General features: G+C 41.8%; 1 protein-coding gene across 4 annotated transcripts in view; it reads left to right on the top strand.

Moving 5' to 3' along the window:
• Positions 1 to 22962, top strand: part of LOC126190640 (focadhesin) — a 262444-nt gene that overhangs the window by 87705 nt on the left and 151777 nt on the right. For all 4 annotated transcript variants that reach the window (XM_049931059.1, XM_049931061.1, XM_049931060.1 and 1 more), the window contains exon 9: positions 15781 to 15998. In XM_049931059.1, coding sequence (XP_049787016.1) covers positions 15781 to 15998 — 218 coding nt within the window. The remainder of the gene's footprint in view (positions 1 to 15780; positions 15999 to 22962) is intronic.

Below are 22962 nucleotides of genomic sequence, written 5' to 3'. Positions count from 1 at the left end.
TGCCCCTTGCCTGACTCTCTTCCCTTCAGACTGCCCCTTAGTAGTGGTGGTCGATGCTTCGGCCTATGTTATTGGGGCAGTCCTGGCCCACAGGAAGAGGATGACTAGGAACAGTCCATTGTGTATATGTCCAAGATGCCTTCGCCAGCACAGGAGGAACTATTCTCAGATTGAGAAAGTGGCTCAGGCAATTGTGTTTGCCATTCAAAAGTTTCACATCTACCTGTTTGCGATGAAGTTCACTCTCCTCACTGATCACAAACTTTTGGTTACTGTATTCGGCCCACACACACACACCTCCCAAAGTGAACTCCTCAACATCTCCAGCACTGGGCGCTGTTCTTACGCAATTACATAAGCCCACCTTTCAACACTCCCAATGCAGATGGCTTGTCAGTTCTCCCTTCAGGCCCTGATCCCGAGTTCGACCAGCAGGAAGTCCTCTGCTTTCACATTGATATGGCCCACGAAGATAACTGGGACGGGTTTCCAGTCATGACTGCACAGGTCATCTCTGCCACACGCTGGGATCCCATTATATGTGACCCATGGTTGGCCCACTTATCTGACTCACTGGTTGAAAACTAAATTCAGCCCCTGGCAGCACCTCTCACACAGGGTATTGGTTGTGCTGGGTGTCCTTCTGATGGCCACAGGCTGACACCCATCAGGTGATCATCCCACCCGATTTGCGCCACCATATCCTACACTTCCTGCACTGTGGACACTGGGGATGTCCCATATGAAGGCACTGGCTCGCCGGCATGTGTATTGGCCGGGCATTGAAGGTGACATCAAATGCTTGGTCCATGGATGCACGGTATGTGTGGGTCACCAGGCCAGCCCTTTGCCATCATTTGCACTCTAGCTCACACCTTGCTGGCCTTGGGATCACATCCATCATGATTTTGCTGGTCCGTTCTTGAGATCATTGTGGTTATTCACTGTGGATGCACATTCCAGGTACTCGTATGTGGTGCACATGGTGTCCACCATGACTGATGCCACACTCACGGCCTTGGCTCAGGTGCTCATCATCAAAGTCGTGCCTCATACCTTGGTCTCCGATAATGGCCCCCAATCATGGCAGCCTCCTCTCGCGCATTCTTTGAGTATCAAACACATCTGCACACCTCCGTTCTGTCCGTCCTCTCCAATGGCACAGCGGAACAACTGGTCAGGATATTTAAACAACAGCTGACAAAAGTGATCAAATCGTCTGCCATCACATTGACCCTCACCTTATTCCTGAGCGCTTATCGCAACACGCCAATTGATGGTCATAGTGCGGCCGAACTCTTCCATGGGTGGCAACCATGGGCCCTGCTCCATCTGCTGACGCTGTCACCTTCTGAACTCCGCTTCTGACCCTCTCAGCACTACACCCCAGGCATGGCCATGTAGGCCCGCTCGTATGGACTCCCGCGACAGTAGTTATGACCCATGGGCAGCGTGTGACGTCAGTACAGGCACAGAAGGGGCTCAAGTGCTGCCACCATTATCAACTCCGGCCGAATACCCCTTTGTGGCACGTCACACCCCCAACCCCCCACCTCCTTCTGTTGTGCACGAGGCCCCACTGCCAATGGCTGCTGGCTCCCCACAGATACACTGGTGTTCCTTCTCACATCCACGAGGATTGGAGGCAGCGTTTGATGCCCTGCCCCCCGGTGACATTTTGATGGATTCCACAGACTGCCCTCCCGACCCACTGCAGACGGTCGATGACATGGGGTCTCCCTCCGTTCCTTCCTTCCACCCACCACATCACCATCTGGGGCATTTCCGCCCCTATGCACTGGTTCTGGTGTTGGGAGGTGCGAAAGTTGAATACGACCCGGAGGGTATGGACCTGGATTCCCACTAGAGGTCTGTGTGTTCTGGCGTCCACTTGTGCCACTAGCCTTGCTATGTGAGTGTGCTACTCTCTGTACCATGTGAAGTCCGCAGCTAATTACGTTTCCCGCGGTCATGTATTTAGGCAGCTGCGCAGTGCTACCCCAGTGGTCTGGTACTCACTGTAGTTCATGTGTGCACTTCGGCCGTACTGCATTCTGGTTTCATGTGTTTAGATACATACTGTTGTTGTTTGGAGTGTTTCTGCATCGTTGTCTCATTGTGTTTATCACCTCAGTTCTTGCTTGCTTGCCTCGTGTTTTGCCTGGTCGCTCGTAGTGTCTGTCATCCTCTGCTTGATCGTCTGTCCTGTTGGTTCGTTCTTAGCAATAATTCCAGCAGCTCCCATGACTTGCGGCTTCATGTCTCCATTCTCTGTCATTCACTGCTTGCCTGTCGCTCACGGCTATAACAGTATCCATGTAAAATGCAGTGTAGTGGTTGCAATGGGATCTGCTGCGCTTGCTTCATTAGGTGATACGTCCTATGTTGGGGCAAGAAATGATAGAGGCACAGCTTGAATAAGAGGTAGTGACTGAACGCCCCATAAGTTCCACTGTTGCCTGTTTCATCTTGAACTAGTGACTATTTAATAACAGTACCAGCTATCAAGTATCAGGCACTAGTTACAGGAAGTGTAATTTACAGCATTTGCAGTTCTCATTTTGTAACCTGTGCTTAGCTATGAAGATCACTGTGACATATTAAGAAAACTGCAACATATGTAGAAAGTACAGTAACACAATTAGAGGAAGATTTCAATTATATGCCATCATTTTTCCACATAGTCACCATTATTTGCTACACATATTTGCCAATGGTAAACGAGAGCTTGTGTGCTGTGCTTATAAAAACATGAGCCAGCTGTGGCTAGCCACTGTCTCACAGTTTTACAACACAATCTGAATCTGGAAAATGTTGACCAAGTAGTTCGTCTTTAATTGGCCCAAAGAGATAGAAGACTGAAGACACTAATTGGGACTTTATGGTGAATGTGGCAGGATAATGTAGCTAAATTTGACAGTGAGTTCCATGGTAGGTGAACTGTTGTGAGGCCATATGTGTCCATCACCTTTACCAAGCAACGATGGACTCTCTGTTAGCATGGAACCTAGTGACACATCTCGGTTTAATGTGCACTAGTGCCAGACTCCATTTTGGAGCACTCGTCTGCTGCCATTATCTCTTGCAGGGCAGTGAATCTAACATGACATTGATGGGAAGATTCAAAATTTGATACTGCATTAGCATATTCTGACCTCGTCATTCAAAGTGAACACAAAAAAATCTGATACATTAGTTTTGGCACGACCCTTATAGTTTTTAATATGCTTCCACATGTAAGTAGATGCAAATGATTTGATTAATGTTATTGATTTTAATTTCTTAACTTGTTCTTGACTCTGTACAAATTAGGCCGATATGAACTTTTCACCAGCAGATACGGCTAAGAATTTTGGCCATCACACAATCTTGACGGAAGAAGTAATTACCCAGAAACACCATTGGCCACCATCAACCAGTTCCATACGGCTGCTGTGCATTGTAAACTGTTGGTGGGGTGGTAGTATAACATTCCGCTCGGATCATTACATTTAACTTAACTTTCTATTGCCTGGAGTTCATTTGATGAAAGAATATAATAGTTTCCAACTTCACAAAATTTATTGACAACTGAACTGCATACTCATCACATTAACAAAACACTGATTTACATACGTCACAGATCTCTTTGAGTGACTGACAAAACAACTCAACACCTGACACTCTTGCAGCATCACTGCTTTGCTTTGTATATAATTTTAACAATAAATTTCAAAATAACCCATTATTAAATTTTTACAATTTCGATGTTACAATTAAAATTTACAAAACATAAAGAAACTGATGTTATAGTCAAATAAGGTATAAAATACAATATTAATTGACATAATTGTTATAGTATCATCACTAGTTTTAAATATGAAAATTGATCTGGACTTTAATTACAATAATGTCTCTTGTATTATATTAGTTATGTAATTAATTACAGTTTGGCTTAGGTTACTAACATTCAATGATAGTACAAATCTTGTGCTTTATCTGACTGTTGTTGTTGTTGTTGTTGTTGTTGTTGTGGTCTTCAGTCCTGAGACTGGTTTGATGCAGCTCTCCATGCTACTCTATCCTGTGCAAGCTTCTTCATCTCCCAGTACCTACTGCAACCTACATCCTTCTGAATCTGCTTGGTGTATTCATCTCTTGGTCTCCCTCTACGATTTTTACCCTCCACGCTGCCCTCCAATACTAAATTGGTGAACCCTCGATGCCTCAGAACATGTCCTATCAACCGATCCCTTCTTCTAGTCAAGTTGTGCCACAAACTTCTCTTCTCCCCAAACCTATTCAATACCTCCTCATTAGTTATATGATCTACCCATCTAATCTTCAGCAATCTTCTGTAGCACCACATTTCGAAAGCTTCTATTCTCTTCTTGTCCAAACTAGTTATCGTCCATGTTTCACTTCCATACATGGCTATGCTCCATACAAATACTTTCAGTAACGACTTCCTGACACTTAAATCAATATTCGATGTTAACAAATTTCTCTTCTTCAGAAACGCTTTCCTTCCCATTGCCAATCTACATTTTCTATCCTCTCTACTTCGACCATCATCAGTTATTTTGCTCCCCAAATAGCAAAACTCCTTTACTACTTTAAGTGTCTCATTTCCTAATCTAATTCCCTCAGCATCACCTGACTTAATTCAACTACATTCCATTATCCTCATTTTGCTTTTGTTGATGATCATCTTATACCCTCCTTTCATGACACTGTCCATTCTGTTCAACTGCTCTTCCAAGTCGTTTGCTGTCTCTGACAGAATTACAATGTCATCGGCAAACCTCAAAGTTTTTATCTCTTCTCCATGGATTTTAATACCTACTCCGAATTTTCCTTTTGTTTCCTTCACTGCTTGCTCAATATACAGATTGAATAACATCGGGGAGAGCTACAACCCTGTCTCACTCCCTTCCCAACCACTGCTTCCCTTTCGTGCCCCTCGACTCTTATACCTGCCGTCTGGTTTCTGTACAAATTGTAAATAGCCTTTCGCTCCCTGTATTTTACCCCTGCCACCTTCAGAATTTGAAAGAGAGTATTACAGTCAACATTGTCAAAAGCTTTCTCTAAGTCTACAAATGCTAGAAACGTAGGTTTGCCTTTCCTTAATCTAGCTTCTAAGATAAGTCATAGGGTCAGTATTGCCTCACGTGTTCCAATATTTCTATGGAATCCAAACTGATCTTCCCCGAGGTCGGCTTCTACCAGTTTTTCCATTCGTCTGTAGAGAATATAAGGCTTCAAATTCTGAAAATCAGAAATTTGTGTGATGTAAACAATTGGAGAGTTAATTAGAAATGTAATTACAAAGGATATTAATTACAGAGGACGACATAAAAATAGATAACAAATGAAAATACATTACTTGGTTATAACCTTTTAAGCTGTTTCTCAAGATAATGAGGTTCTCTCTCTCAACTCATCAATCAACTGCAATTAAGGTAATTAGAGGCGCCAGCCACTTATGCCAACATTTCCATAGCCTCTTAGTATTTGCCACCAAATATTTAACACTTCAGTTTCTTGATTAAACATCTAACTCTGCACCCTTACATGATTTTGTTAATGACAACAATCTCCTGACAATCATTGTAATATACATCCTTCCAGAACATTCTATATGCTTTCACAATGAATATCAAGCATTTTAGGAAACTGGACAGAATTATATATATAAAGACCCACATACAAGTCCCTAGGAAGCACTGACTCGTTCGACAGCCACCCGGATGCATGCAACAAAGGCGGTATTAGTCTCTTCTTTAGAGTCTTGGGGAAGGCTGTAACCTTATAGTTGGACTAACTCTTGTTGTTGAAAATGCATTATGGAGATTGCCAGTCTCTCTTCTTACTGATAGGATCAGCAGAGAACTGCAGTCTGTCACCTGCTAGTCACGTGATGACAGCTACTGAATTTTATCGTCATATCAGGAGCTGTGTTGTATGGCAAATGAAAATGCTATATCATCACCCGTTTCCTAAGTCGTATTACCATGTGCATTGTGTCATCCAATGTGGTGCACCATTTATAGGGCTGGCTAGCTGGCTGTGAGTAGGTTACAATACTGATTCCTGCCTCTTGCAGTTAGCCCTGGTCTGTTCTAGTCTATAAAAAGGGTAAAAGGACTGAAGCACGTAATTACAGATGAGGATCTGGGATACCCATCTGTTGCGGTATCCTAGAGCATATTCTGTGCCCTAAATAGTGAGAAGCACTCTATTAGTGAGGATGTGGGAAATTATGAATTAGAATCCATGGCTCTACTAGAAAATCATCTTCACTGACATTGCCATGGCTATTGCTATAGATGCTCTTTGCTGATGTTCTGTGCTTTTACATTTTGTAAAAGTTTGTATTAAATTCTTTCTGTGAGAAAATAAACCTTTTTTTTCTTCAGCTTCAAATAGTAACTGCTTTTTGTTTAAGGATTAAAAAACTGACATGAGCATACAGACTATAGTAACAGGGTGTATACGACCCGGGAGATCTGGGAAAAAACCCGGGAATGTTTTTCATCTGAGAGAAAACCAGGAGAAACCTGGGAATTTTTTAGAACTGCGGGAGTTTTTCATTGTTTTAATTTTCAGTTAGATTTTTGTAATTTTGACTGGTAAGAACCAGTATTCTAACAAAGAGTATTGCAGTACCCCGGTTCTGCGGAATAATGCTGCAGCAATAAAACATGAATGAGATAAGAAAAACGAAAATAAAACTTAAGTTGTAAATGAAATGCGTCATATACAACAACAAAACACAGTGTTCCTACAAGCATTTGCCAACACCAAAAAGTGTCAAAGGCTTTAGGAAGACTATGCAATGCTTCAGAACAACAAATTGAACTTAACATCACAACTGTTTACATTAGATTCATTTGAGCAGTTGCGAGTGGGCTCATGCGCATGCACACTTGAGTCGCGTATTAGTAGTAAGTACCTTCTCCCACTTCTGGCTAAGGAAGTGTCTCAATTAGCTGTATAAACAGTAGTAGCAAGCAGTCAGATGCTGCCCAAGGCGTGCCCAAGCTGCCAGATTCACGCATGTGCAACAGGCCCGGATCTAGGGGGCTGGGGCAAACCAGGGTGTCTGCCCCCAGCAGCAATTTCAGGCTGGGGGGTTGCCAAATTCATATTCTTGAGGGGAAAAAACCTTGTTTCAAAAAGCGTCTAGCATCCAGCGCACGTTGGTCTATCGAATATTCATATGATTTTGAAATGCATCCCTGTTGATTTTTGAACACATTCTAAGTTGATTTAGTTGATTTCTGAATGGATCATAAGCTGACTTTTGATTGCGCGCATAATGTACGTGATGTCTCTGCCAGGGGAATCCCCATCACATCTAGAAATAAAATTTCCTGCGGACAAAAGGAGACAGGGCTATAGGAGCTGAGCAGAATAAAGTCGAACGGATGAAGGCCAATCGCTGTTTATGTGGTTGACTGGGTTTGCGAATGATCAACGTTGGTATAATTACTAGCGAAAGCTATAGATTCACACTACCTGAACAGGAATAACAGGTAAGATAGATTACGTATTATCTTTGCTTCGTAGCCAAGAAAACGAAATTTTGACAGAAAATTTTTGGCCAGACCGTTACACTAATAAGGGCCTGTTGTACAGTCCCATTCTAACAGGCACTTAAATTCTATTCTTGGAGTGTGGAAAATGTGTTGTACGAACACGTAATGACGCATAACCAGTGAATAAATGCGTACAGCTAAACCGGTGATTGTGGCAGGGTTAGTGAAATTAACCAGAGACTAAGTTTTGACAGTGGCAGGAATAGTTACAGAATTAGTGATGACAAGATTGTTTGTTAGAACGAGGAAGGAGAAGAATTGAGGACATCACACAAATTATAGAAGAATATGATGATTCCACATTTATATAAAAATTTCGTACTACTACTTTTTGATCTCGTGCATGAAAAGCTGGAATGTATGAATGAAATGTGAAATTATTTCCTAACATAAAACTTCTTGCTTGTAGTAGGCCTAACAGGCATTCGATATTGGTACTTCGTGAATTATATTCTGTTGTGGCACAAAAATAACAATTTGTTCTAAAACAGTCTCGTTTATTTGATGTGTATTACAACTGCTGCAATATTAGACAGGCCTGTTTCGTTTTATCAGGCACACAGTAACAAAATACACATAATCAGCTCGAGTAACCACACTAGTCTTGGGTATTATTTGTATTAACAGCTTTTTCAGTATTAGACAACGACATTTTGTTTTTTCCAAGTAGCAAAACGTTTGACGAACTTTGACGAGGTAATAGATTCTTTTGCAGAAAGGAAAACTCGCCATGTAAAGCTGTAGCAAGATTAGAGAGAAAAATATGCTAGGACTTAAGGGTTGAAGAAACGTGTACTGTCTTGCTTGTCATTTGTCTTTACTGGTTTTAAGTATCTTATATTTAATTTGTCACACTAAACAGCAAGTTATTAGCTAATAGGCAATAAAGAGTGCAAATTTTCTGAAGAGTTCTTGTTCTCCCGGTTACACATAATCCTATCCAGTATTAAGTGTGCATGTTTTTTTTTAAAAAAAAGAGGGCAGGATGTGAAACTGGCCGACTGGGAGCAGGAGATGCACCACAGGACATTTTAATTTCCACTGGCCTAAATAAAGTTCGATAGCATCCATTACAAAATATACACATTTGAATTCGACACACCGAAACACAGTGACATGCAATAGAAGAATGCTTTGTGAAGAGGCGTGCCACTGCACTTTCGCACACTTAAGATCAAATAACATGTCTTACATTTCCTCTAAGACACATCTTTTATGTATCAGACTCTTCAGAAAGGTGTGTGCTACAAAATGAACGTTTTTTGAAAAGTCAGTTTAAATTTTGGAGTCGTACCTCAAACACTGGAGGGAGTGGGAGAGGGGGGGGGGGGGGGGGGGGGACGGACTCCACTGTCTAGTATTGCCCCGGTTTGGAAATATCATAGATCACAGAAAGTCTGAGTTGTGTAGTGAGGAGGTGGGTGTCCCTATGTGGCCGGTGTTTACGCTTAGTGATTTTGCTGTTTCCTCTTCGTTTACTGCTCTCATACCAAATGAATGCAAAACGGATTTCTGTGGCTGGGAGCTATCAAGTGAATTAAAATACATTCACATAATTACAGAAGGCTAAAATAAGTTATTAGTTTCAGATTTTATTTTATTTCCACCTTTCTAACAGTCAAGCATTAATCGTTTTGCAGGACAATGAAGTTATTTTTGTCGGTTTGCTAAAGAAATGTGGCTTTTATTAATCTTTTCCCCTGATGCAGTCAATTTATTTGAAACGAAGTGTTTAATTCCACACTATTGGCTAGTTACATCTGTCTGCTGCATTTCAAGCCCATGTTTTCATCTTCTAGCACATATGGTGTTATGCCATATTAAGAACCAAACATGAGATAACACAGTACTGGTACTCCAAGAAAATTTACATCTGAACCTGGACATACGAAAGTGCACTTTAAGCCAAATTATGCATTTTAGTATGGTTCACGTAATTTTGATGCTCTTGGAGTATCCTCTGGTGTCTCTTTTCTTTTGTGACATAATATATTTTAATGGTTTACACGTACGAACATACGAACTTCCTGCATCATCGTAGCTGCGCAAGGCCGATGACGCCTGTTACCTGGCACTCTCTGTCAACTGCTAAAATGAACCTATTTCTAAAAGGTCATGGGAAAATATTGCAAATGGTGGTTTGAAAAGCGTTACTTTCAAAGTAAGTTTCCTTTTACCCAAGATGAACTATGTACAAGAATTTATGATGAATTTCTTAAATCACAGAGTGTTTGATTCTCATTTAAAAAATCAACTCTTTGAGGATGCCCATTAGAAGAATTTCGAACCCAGATGTTATTAAAATTTTACTGGCACATTTATGTGATGTACCTTCAAGTGTAACACGCGCAAAAAAGATCAACATTATAAGTGAAAGCTTAGATATTCTTGCAGCTTATTAATCTTCGAGACCAATATTATAAGTGAAAACTTTGCTTTTCGTGTAGCTATGTATATTAATTTAAACCATTAACTTTTCCTATTTGTGTGGTCGCGCTACTGAACAGTGATGTTGCTACTGGCTGGCTACATCACATATCCTATGCTCTGAATATCTGCTGTCATCGGCTAGCGAGATCACGTGTAGTGAGCTATGACTGCCTTACAAAAGTGCATCGCAATATGGATTTCAATGCTTTGGAAAGTAACATGCGGTGTTTCATGGAACTCGAATGTATACTTTTGTAAAACGAAAATATGGAGCGTACATGTTGTTGTATATAACAGATCTTTCCAAAATGTGTTTTTTTTTTTTTCCCCCCTGCAAGTTTTGTTTTGTGAAGTGCCGGGAAATTCTATGCTGGTGTATAAAACCATAACGATTCAATGTATTAATGAGTTTTACCATCCCGAGAGAGAGTGTGCTGTCACTTAACGTGGAAAAAGTGTATTTTCACCTGGGAGAAAGTGTATTTTTAACTGGGAGAAAGTGTGTTTGTAACCAAGAGATCCGGGAAAATCTGGGATTTGTTTTTTCCTTGTCTGCATATACACCCTGAGTAAGAAACATGTGTTCACTAAAAAAATGTGTTAATGTTAAAACCCAGTATTTTAAAGAGAATGGCAAATGTTCAATTGAAATGAAAACATCATCAGCCCCAAAAACATTTTATTAATTGAACCTGGGTGGCAAATCTCTGAAACTGAAGTAACATCAGTTGATCTCCAAGGAAGTGTAACGGTATTACTTATGTTTGCATTATATGTAACTGATATGTTACTCCAGAATTGAAGTACACTGATTTTTGTGCATGAAATGTCTAAATTGCACACAAATTCTTGTACTATATGGATCAAATTCAATGTCGCTTTCAGTTTTATTGAAATGATACCAATAATTGGCCAGGGTCACAGAGATGTGGGTGATGTCAATTGGTAAGGAGGGCTATTGACATAGACCACAGACAACAATGTCCAGACAATCGAGGAACTAATTCACAGCTGTTGCAGAGTGACTATCATAGACGTTGCTCAGTAGGTGAGCATCTCAGTAGGCAGCACTCATTCCATCATTCGAAATCTTCTGCAGTGTCAGAAATTGTGCTGAAGCTGGGTTCTATAATCACTATTACCAGTTCACAAAAGGTTCAAGGTTTATGGCATCTCTAGACTTCCTTGAGCATTACTACATGGATTTCTTAAGCCATGTCATTATGAGAACTCAGACGTAGGCCCGTAATTTCACACCTGCAATGAAGAGAGCATATATGGAATACACACACTTTTGCATCTCCACAGAAGAAATGCAGAGTTATGCCATCAACAAGGAAGGTCATGGCCACTGTTTTCTTTGACTGTGTGGAAGTTGTGATACAGAGTTTCTGGCAAAGGGAACAGCTGTTAATGCCAGTTCATACTGTGCAACTCTGAAATCGCTGTGCAACACCATGAAGAACAAAGAGGCATGGAAAACTGAAGAAAAGGCATTATTCTCATGAACAACAATGCAACATCCTGCATGGTGTGTCAAAGCACTCTGTACCTTAGTGTTTTTGATGGGAGATTTGTAAGCTTGTGCTATAAAGTCCAGATTTCCATCTTCTCAGCAAGCTGAAACTACATCTGAAGTGAAAGAATTTTCCTACAACAAGAATGTTGCACACAGCAGTTTTCAAATGGCTCCATGCCCAAAGAGGGGATTTCTATTATCAAGGAAATGAATGCTTGGCAGAATTTTACAAGTGTTGTTTATAGAGGCGTGGTGACTATGTTGAAAAATAGTATAATGTACCTGTGTTACTTCCACGTGTGAGGGCACATTCAATAATTGTTACTAGGCCTGCCATAATAATGTGTAACCTAAAACCTCTTTCCTCATTACCTTAGCCAGCTTCATCCTGACCCGCAACTTCTTCACTTTCAAAGGCCAGACATACCAACAATTAAAGGGAACAGCCATGGGTACCAGGATGGCCCCCTCGTACGCCAACCTATTCATGGGTCGCTTAGAGGAAGCCTTCTTGGTTACCCAGGCCTGCCAACCCAAAGTTTGGTACAGATTTATTGATGACAACTTCATGATCTGGACTCACAGTGAAGAAGAACTCCAGAATTTCCTCTCCAACCTAAACTCCTTTGGTCCCATCAGATTCACCTGGTCCTACTCCAAATCCCATGCCACTTTCCTTGACGTTGACCTCCACCTGTCCAATGGCCAGCTTCACACGTCCGTCCACATCAAACCCACCAACAAGCAACAGTACCTCCATTATGACAGCTGCCACCCATTCCACATCAAACGGTCCCTTCCCTACAGCCTAGGTCTTCGTGGCAAACGAATCTGCTCCAGTCCGGAATCCCTGAACCATTACACCAACAACCTGACAACAGCTTTTGCATCCCGCAACTACCCACCCGACCTGGTACAGAAGCATATAACCAGAGCCACTTCCTCATCCTCTCAAACCCAGAACCTCCCACAGAAGAACCACAAAAGTGCCCCACTTGTGACAGGATACTTTCCGGGACTGGATCAGACTCTGAATGTGGCTCTCCAGCAGGGATACGACTTCCTCAAATCCTGCCCTGAAATGAGATCCATCCTTCATGAAATCCTCCCCACTCCACCAAGAGTGTCTTTCTGCCGTCCACCTAACCTTCGTAACCTCTTAGTTCATCCCAATGAAATCCCCAAACCACCGTCCCTACCCTCTGGCTCCTACCCTTGTAACCGCCCCCGGTGTAAAACCTGTCCCAAGCACCCTCCCACCACCACCTACTCCAGTCCTGTAACCCGGAAGGTGTACACGATCAAAGGCAGAGCCACGTGTGAAAGCACCCATGTGTTCTACCAACTGACCTGCCTACACTGTGACGCATTCTATGTGGGAATGACCAGCAACAAACTGTCCATTTGCATGAATGGACACAGGCAGACAGTGTTTGTTGGTAATGAGGATCACCCTGTGGCTAAACATGCCTTGGTGCACGGCCAGCACATCTTGGCACAGTGTTACACCATCCTGGTTATCTGGATACTTCCCACTAACACCAACCTATCCGAACTCCGGAGATGGGAACTTGCTCTTCAATATATCCTCTCTTCCCATTATCCTCCAGGCCTCAATCTCCGCTAATTTCAAGTTGCTGCCACTCATACCTCACCTGTCATTCAACAACATCTTTGCCTCTGCACTTCCGCTTGACTGACATCTCTGCCCAAACTCTTTGCCTCTGTATATGTCTGCTTGTGTCTGTATATGTGTGGATGGATATGTGTGTGTGTGTGTGCGAGTGTATACCCGTCCTTTTTTCCCCCTAAGGTAGGTCTTTCCGCTCCCAGGATTGGAATGACTCCTTACCCTCTCCCTTAAAACCCAAATCCTTTCGTCTTTCCTTCTCCTTCCGTCTTTCCTGATGAGGCAACCGTTGGTTGCGAAAGCTAGAATTTTGTGTGTGTGTTTGTGTTTGTTTGTGTGTCTATCGACGCGCCAGCGCTTTCATTTGGTAAGTCACATCATCTTTGTTTTTATCAACTGTATGATCATCTCCAATTTATTTTCTAAGCTATTGGTTTCGACGGCATAACATGCCATCATCAGGCCCTGAACAACAAATTTGCAACAGTATTAACAACAAGAATCACATAGAATAAGGATACTATCTTTAGATACGTGAAATCATATTTGTCACTAATCAATAATATCTGAGTAGGTTAGCAACATGAAGCCACCATGTACATAGGTTCCACAAGCTGTGTTTACTGTGTAGATATAAAAAATGAAAAGTCTCTTAAAGTGGCTAAACCATTAATAAAGTGTATACTTAATTATGCCACCGAAAGGAGTAAATGTCTAAACTAAAAGATGGAACACAATGCTCACTACTAGTAAACCCTAAACATAGGTAGGAATAGTTTCTGTCTGGAAACATCAGATGACAACAACATGCAATTTAAGCTACTTATTTGTTATCAAAAACATAATAAAAACAATGTCCAAAACTGTTTCTACTCTGGTTTATATATAATGAATAAGCAGCTTCAATTGCATACTTGTAGTCATATGATGTGTTTCCTGTTTGAAATTATACCTACCTATGTTTAGGATGTGCTAGTAATAAGCCTAGTATTCCATCTTTTAGTTTACACATTTTATTGTCATTTTTACCTTTTGGTGGCGTAATTATACACTTTATCAACAGTTTAAAAACTTTTGGAGGCTTCTCATTTTTTTATCTACATAGTAAAAATAGCTTGTGGAACCTCTGTATGTGGTGGCTTCACATTGCAAATCCACTCATGTATTATTGATCAGTGACAAATATATTTTCACATATCTACAGATAGTATCCATATTCTGTGCTATTCTTGTTGTTAATACTGCTGCAAATATATTCTTAAGGGCTTGGCGATGACATATTATATTGCCAAAACAGGTTTCCTATAAAATAAATTGGAGATGAACTTACAGCTGACAGATTTTTTGATATTTATTACACTTATATTTTCTTGTTTTGAAATTGCAAAATATGAATCTTTGTGTTATCTACGAACCATTTGTAGCTCTGTTCAACTATCACCTGAGCTATATTGAATAAGATTACCCATGATTACTGTGCTTTGTCATATGCAAACATAACAGCTTTTCAACCACACTATAAAATAATAGGAAAATCATTATGTAGGTTAAGAACAAGAGTGGGATTTGTACTGATTCTGGTGGTACCCCTCATGTTGTGCTCCAGCTTGTGGCACAATCTTTGAATGAAGTAGTGTTCCAGCCATGTCTGAGAGATGTCATTAGTGCCATAACACTTAAGTTTGCTTAATACTTTTAGTTTGCATACTGGAATTTGGTATAACTTCTGTACTGGTGGAAGTAAAACTGTGAGGCTGGGCCATGAGCTGTGCTTGGATAACTCAGCTGGTAGAGTGCTGGCTGCCAATAGGCGAAATATCCAGGTTTGACTCCTGCTCCTACACATAGCTTTAATATGCAAGGAAGATTCAGTAATCAGTTTGTGCCTCACAAGAGTCAGAAGATTTTATCTCTTATTGGCCAGATGTTATGCTACATGGTTTTATTGGTACAACATGTGAACAGTATCTAAGAAGATTCATCAATATTCTTTTTCAGTGATTACTTTTAGGAATGTAAATACAGCTATGGGAGTTTTTTTTTTGTTGTTGGTATAAGTAATCTGTGATGTTGCCTACTTTAGCAGTCTTTGTTACTATGATTTTATATGGTGAACATCTGAATGTCCAGCAAGGTTATCGATTCATTTTTTCAGTCACTATTTGGTGATTGCCGTAGTCATATTTTGCAGATGTTATGTCAGATGATCATCAACATCCTTCTTTTCTTGTTTGAGTCCAGAAAATACAGTCTAACAGTCTGTCTCACTCTAGTTCATAGACAGATGACAAAAAACTTAACTACAGCCACTCAGCAATATGATACATTCACAACTGGTTCTTCTCTCTGTTGATTGTGTGGTAAGATGTGAATTTGGTTGCTTCCAGGTTCTGTTTTGATTACTGGACTTCCCAAGTGAAATTAATCCCACTTGCACCTGCAGCAGTTGTAAATATGTGAAGATTAATAGGCTACATGATTTTCCAGGTTTTGATCTAGTGAAAGCAGACCACATACTATATCTTAAAATCTTACTTAATAAGATTACTTACAAGTGTTACTTTTCGCAATGAAGGTTAAAAGTTTAGAGTTTGTAACTATATGTGTTACCTTTGCAGGAAAACATACCATTGATTGTACACACACTTGAAACATTGAAAAACAAGCAGCCTCTGAAGAGTCTGATTGTAGATTTGTACACAAGACTGTGGAAAATAGAATGCCGGTGCTACCCATATCTTCAGAAATTGCTTCAAGAACCAATAAAAGATGGTGAAGAATACTGGGAATTAAATGTTGCAAAGGCACTGGCAATGAAACAGATCTGTGAAACGAGGTATAGTGACCATAATAAATTCAATTTATTCATCTAAATGGGATAGACTGCTACCCACCATATAAAGAAGATGATGAGTGACGCTATATTAACATTACATTTAAAATTTCTAATCACCAAGTGGCTGCAGAACACACACATAAAAGAAGGTTATTATTAGGCAAGCTTTCGGGGCCAGTGGCTCCTCCTTCAGGCAGGAAGTTTGAAGGGGAAGGAAGAGAGGTGAAGGAAAAGAACTACAGAGGTCTAGGAGAAGGGGTAGATTTCAGGAAAGCCTCCCCTGCCAGTCAAGGCAGGATGAGCAGGAAAATTTTAAATTATTTTGTCAAAAATTGTTTTTGTTGTTACATTACATTTAAAGGTAGACTGACCACTGTCATCTCCAAGTGCTGATGACCGAGTGACATGAGTAATGATCTGGTCTGGCGTGAGTAGTGGGGGTGTAGAAGAGATTAGGGTAGGCCAGGGGGAAGATACTGTAGTGCTGCTTGTGGGAGTAGGTAGGAACTTGGAGGGAACAGGTTGGTGGGCTGTAAGGTGCAACATTGGGAGGCTGTGTTTATGGAGAAAAAGGGAGAGTAGAGAAATGGTGAGGAGAAAGGACCATGCAGGCATGCTGGTGTGATAGCAGATGTGTGCAAGGCTGTAGTAGAAGTAGGAAATGGGACAAGAGGTGGGTGAGGAAAGGAACAGGGGGGGTGGGGGGGGGGCTATGGAAGCAAAGAGTATGTGGTAGGGAGAGTTCGTGCATGTGTAGTTCAATCAAGGAGAACCCCTCTGAAGAATTACAACACCTATAAACTGTGTTCCAAAGGACTAGGTACTTACATCATCAACTTGACTAAGTGTTGCAGTCAAAATAAAAAAAGCCTGAGGAAGAGGTTGAGGCTGAATCAGAGGAAGAGAAGCCGAGAGTTGCTTATGTACATTATGCTGGCCCAGTATCTAGAATTTTGCTAGACCCCTATGTAAACCTGCTATGGTGTGTATATCACTGCCACAACAAAGATAAAAAGTCTTCTTTGTAATGTTAAAGATGATTTAGAGCTCTAAAAGGTAGGTGTATACTGCATTCCTTGTGGCATATTTAATTGTGGAAGACTATTAAAAAAGTTGAGGAGAGATGTGAGCAAAATTGGCAACACACTTGACTAAAACAATCAAGCACATCAGCTGTTGTTAAGCACTGCCTGGAATATATTCTTGAAGTGAAATACAGTGAGACCAGTATCATGATGCAGAAGCCAAACATCTCGAACGGCATAATTAGGGAGTCAATTGAAATAAGTGAGTCAGAAAACCTAATAAACAGGGACAGAAGTTTCACTTCAAACAAACTTGTGGTCAGGTATTCAATTTATTAAGATCTCGCAAGCCACCACACCCACCAGACCTGAGAAATGCTGAGAGAATGTGCATTTCACAGAATTCAAATGTGGGCATCAAGGGTATAGTGTCCATCGGGACTCAATTTCAGCTATAAATAGCAGTGCAAGACCAACACTAGTTCACAGTCTGGCTGGAGTCCAGCAAGCAAGTACACAATACAGCACAACTCGCAGCACCAGAAGAAGACTACTGCTTTGGTCAACGAAATATTGTACAGTACATAAAATGGAAACAACAAATCAGATGAATACCCAGCAGCACACAATTAGGGAGGAGAGGTGATGGGTTACAGTCTTGATCCTCAGACATTGCGCCAGTGCTCTGCATTAAATTTGAAACCTCTCTACTGTATTTCATGGAGTGAGTGCATGTGATACTTTTAATGGTTATCCATTTATCAGAAGGGACATTGGTCTTGGTGGCGTCCGTGGCGTGTTTGAGAGGAACTGGCTCTGTCCCAGCACTCTCTCTCTCTCTCTCTCTCTCTCTCTCTCTCTCTCTCTCTCTCTCTCTCTCTCTCTCTCTCTCTCTCTCCCTCTCTCCCCCCCCTCTCCCCCTGCCCTCCCTCCCATATCATTATCAGCAATGGGTATATGACACCAGAACTCTGCATTCGCTCATCACAGTTATCACACTGGACATACTCGTATGTTTAAGGCACATTACCACTCACTCTTTGTGAAGGAATGGTGTCAGTCTTCCAAAGGGAGGAAAACCTTTCCAATTAGGCAACTGAACAACTCCTTGGATGTCTCCCAGTTGACAGGGCTTGTAAACTTGACTTCCCCTTTGGATTAAAAAATTGTAGCTGGTCACTTTAGGTAAGTAAAGGCATGTATTACTAGATTCAGTTATTATTAGGGATTACCAAATTAAAGTCTGATGCATATCAAAAGATTATGGAGGGAATGTTGTAGTGTGTTCATACAACTAGATTAGGCACATGGTTCAGTATTTCGTTACTTGTTAGAGATTGATAACAACAATGTCTTGTCACTCAAAATGCAGCACTTATCATTATCACATCATCAAAATGTGTTGATTTCCTTAAAGCTCATTGCAGTTCCAAGGCATTACACAATATTTTGCCCTCTACATGCACCCAAATTAAGACCTGGGCTCATTGCTGTGTGATTACCTTAAAGATGTAAAGATTTCATCAATAAAACGGTTAACTCTGTTGTACCCAGTTGTGATAAATGTCTGATAAGTTATTTCTATAATGTTTGAGCTAACAAAATGCAATAAAACTGCAGCATGACTCCTTGGTGGTTAGTATTTTTAATACTTAAAAAGTTAATATATAAAAATTAAAACAGTTGTGTTGGAAAGTTCTAAAGAAGACCACTCAGCAGAATGCAGAAGCACTGAGTCATCGAAAGGCACACACAAAAGAGAAAGATAACTTGCACATGCACCTGTGCCCCTACAATGATGCTAGTACTGCATTTTGGCAGAATGGCTAGATTTTAGTGGGGGTTTTGTCAGGTGGGGTGATTAGAGGGAGGGAGAGGTGGGAAGCAGATAGAGGGATCAGGTTGGAAGCTAGTGGTTCAAAGGAAGGAAGCTGGTTTGCCAGCTAGGAATGAAAGGAGGAGGAGGTGACAAGTGCACAGGCTGATCATGTGATGCACGGTTGCCAGAGACAGTGGAGCACAGTGCACACTGAACATGATGTCGGGATGTGAGTTGCTAGGGGTGACAGGACAGAGGAAGAGGAAACTATTGAGTAGAGGGTGTGGGGGACAGTGGGTTACTGGAGATTGAGCCAAGGACAATTACAGGTACAAAGGATGTGTTGCAAGGGTAACTCCCTTCTGCATAGGTCAGAGAAACTGGTCGTGGAGAGGAGCATCCATATGGCCTGGGTTGTGAGGAAGCCGTTGAAATTGAGAACAGTATGCTCAGCTGCATGGTGTGCACTGGGTGGTCAACATTGTTGTTTGCAGCAGTTTGGTGGTGGCCGTTGATCCTGGTGAACAGATGGTTGGTAGTCATATTGACAGAAAAAGCTGTGCAGTGTTTGCAGCAGAGTTGGTATATGACATGACTGCTTTCACAGATGACTGGCCCTCTGATGGGGCAGGATAAGCCTGTGGCAAGACTCAGGTAGCCAGTGTTGGGTGGGGTGGATTGGGCAAATCTTGCACCTTGGTTTTTTTCCTGTGGCAAAAGGCTGGTAGTGGGATAGGGGTGACTAGTGTGTTGTGTATATTGTGTGGGTGACAGAACAATGCTTCAGGGGATTGGAAAGAATCTTTAGTAGAGTGTCCCTCATTTCAGGGTATGATGAGAGATAATCAAAACCCTGATGAAGGATATGGTTCAGCTGTTCCAGTACAGGATAATATTGGGTGATGAAGGGAGTGTTCCTACATAGCTGTTTCTTGAGGGTGTTAGGAGAATTGGGGGAGAGTGAGGATATGGAACAGGAAATCTGTTTGCGGACTAGGTTTTGGAGGGTAGAGCCTGTCTGTGAAGGCCTTTGCGACACCTTCAGCACACTGGGCAAGGGAGTTCTAGTCACTGCAGGATACATCATACGTGGGTGGTAAATTGTATGGGTTGAGTTTGTGAAGGAATGAGGGTAGGGTGACTTGGCTGTGAGTCCAAATCATGAAGATATTGTCAATGAACCTTAACCAGAGAAAATATTGGGAATTTTGGGAGGATGGGGAAGTTCCCTTTAGATGGCACATAAAGAGGTTGGCATAAGAGAATACCATGTGGGTGCTCCTGGCGTGCTGTGGATTTGTTTGTGTTCTTCCTTTCAAAAGAAGTTATGTATCGGGATATAGTTGGTTATGTGTATAAGGAATGAGGTTGTGGGTTTAGATTCTGAAGGATGTTAGGAGAGCTAATGTTAGATAGCAATAAGGCCAGGGGCAAGAGGGTTGTTGGTGTATAGGGAGGTGGCATCAGTGGTGAATGGTATGGATCCAGGAGGCAAAGGGAAAAGTTAATGAAGAAAGTGGTTAGTATCTTTGATGTGAGAGGCCAGGTTTTGGGCAATAGCTTGGAGGTGTTGGTCAACATGGGTGGAAATTCTTTCAGTGGGAGCTGAATAGTCAGCTACAGTGAGGCATTCAGGATTGTAGGATTTATGGGTTTTGGGAAGCATATAGAAGTTGGGTGTGTGGGGTGGTGTTGTGGTGAAGAGGGAGATGGACTCATTGAAGAGGTTCTGAGAAGGGCCTATGGATTTTGGTAGGGAATGAAAGTTGTGTTGGGCTTCTGGGATGCAATCACTATGGTAGAGCTTGTAGACAGAGGCCTTATGCCAGGTAGTCAGTATGACTCATTACGACAGTGGTGGAGCCTTTTTCTGCAGGAAGGATGATTAGGTCAGGATAGGAGTTGTCCTTGCAACACATACTTAGCTCCTGCAATCATCCTGGCCTCAATCTCTGATAGCCCGCTGTCCCCACACCCTCCACCCAACAGTTCCTCCTCCTTCGTTCTGTCACCCCATCCTAGTCACATCCCTAACATCACCTTGAGTGTGCACTGCTTACCACCAATTGTGACAACTGCACATCACGTGCCTAGCCCATGCACTTGCCACCCTTCCCTCCCGCATTCCAAGGCAGCAAACCGGCTCCCTCCCGTCGAGCTACTGGCCTTCCACCCCCAACCTCTCTACCTGCCTCCCCTCTCCCTCTCCCTCTCCCTCTCCCTCTCCCTCTCCCTCTCCCTCTCCCTCTCCCTCTCCCTCTCCCTCTCCCTCTCCCTCTCCCTCTCCCTCTCCCTCTCCCTCTCCCTCTCCCTCTCCCTCTCCCTCTCCCTCTCCCTCTCCCTCTCCCTCTCCCTCTCCCTCTCCCTCTCCCTAACTGACACAACTCCCAGCCCAGGCTAGTCCACTTGCTAAAATGCAGCACTACCATTCTTCGTCCAGCTAATGTCATGTAGTGTTAGAAGTGTGTGTGTGTGTGTGTGTGTGTGTGTGTGTGTGTGTGTGTGTGTAAGTGCATGCATGCATGCATGCCAGTAAGTTTTCTTTCTTTTTTTTTGTGTGTGCCTGTTGACGACTCAGTGCTTCTGGTTTTCATTGAGTGGTCTACTTTACTCCAAATTATAACAACTGCCAATATGAGTAATGGTAGTACTGCAATTGTGTATTGAACCATTCGTAGCAAAATTATTTATTGTAAAATGTGTTCAAGGTGGCTGCCGTGCTGTAATCTCCAGTGAAATGTGAATTCACCACTATGTACCATCACACACACGCTTGAATAAGAAACATTCACATTCTTCCATTAAGAAAAGAATATGTATATCAGCTATCTGCCAATAGAGTTATGTTACCAGTTTTTAGGACTGTTCAGGACAATATACTGTGAACAGTGAGTACTCTGGTACTAAATATGCAAGTGGTTATTTTTACTAGAACCCCAACTGAGTGTATAGCAATGTTACAGTGGAAACTGCAAACAAAACAGTACCCTTATAATCTAGCATGCTTCAGTATGAAATGAAATTTGTAAGAAGAATAAAACAGGATGCTCTCTCAGAAAGTGTAATTCTGCTCTACAATAGCACCTCCTCCCACAGTATAAAAAAAATGTGACAGATCATCAAAAATGTATTTGGGGAGTGATGCCACATACACTTTACAGTCCTGACTTCATATCATTTAGCATTTATTTGTTCACTAGGCTCAAAGAATTGCAGCTTTAAGTTCAAATATAACAAAGCAATCGTGCAAACCACACATGAGTTGCTAAAATTATAAAACTCACATTGCAATGGGATAAATGTCTAAATGTTTGTGGAGACTAGATTAAAAAATACACTTCTGTACAAAACTTAAGGATGAGATAGATAAAGTTACATAACATATTAACAACCCATGGGAAATGAATGAAAGTTCATAAGCATGTTGTCAGATGTCTCCCAGTCGTGCACAGATAGCTGGACATTACATGATGTGAAGTCAGTACAACTATAGTGTCAGTCGGGACTGGCCTCACTGCATGAGGCAGTTGAAGAAACAGGAAAAGACTGTGTCATTCAGTGAGTATTTACAGTGCACTGTGATGGTGCTCTTCATTACAGCATGTGCTGAAGGCAACATTTCAGTGACTTCACATGGTGAAGAATCACCAGGACACTGGAAGAAACATCCAGTGTGGTGAATGTAGTACAGGAGTTTTGTATGTCACCTGCATGGAGAACATTCTGAACTGCTGCCCAGGGCAGGGGAGAAGGTTGACCATGATCAGCTACAGCAGCTGATGAACCCTGCATTAAGCAACAAATAAGAAGGGATCCATGTTAAACAGTGGGTGCTATTGCAGCTACATTTAACAGGACTGTAAGGCACACAATCTCATGCTTCATGTTGTCGTGGCGACTACTTCGTGTTGGTCTCTTTGCCTGATGACCAACATGTCATGGTCTGTTGACACCTGCACATTGCTGGCTGCGATGATGTCAAGAGCGTGCGGACTGAACCAACAAAGAGTGAGGTCACATGCTCTTCTCAAATGAGAGATACAGTCTGAGTAGTGATTCTGGACATACCTTAAACGATGAGAGGTGGTAACATGTAATGCACCCAGGAACATTATTAATA

This window comes from Schistocerca cancellata, chromosome 6 (genome assembly GCF_023864275.1).
Source record: "Schistocerca cancellata isolate TAMUIC-IGC-003103 chromosome 6, iqSchCanc2.1, whole genome shotgun sequence".
NCBI lineage: Eukaryota > Metazoa > Arthropoda > Insecta > Orthoptera > Acrididae > Schistocerca > Schistocerca cancellata.
Note: the sequence above shows the minus strand (reverse complement) of the source record. Positions and strands in the feature narration are given on the sequence as shown.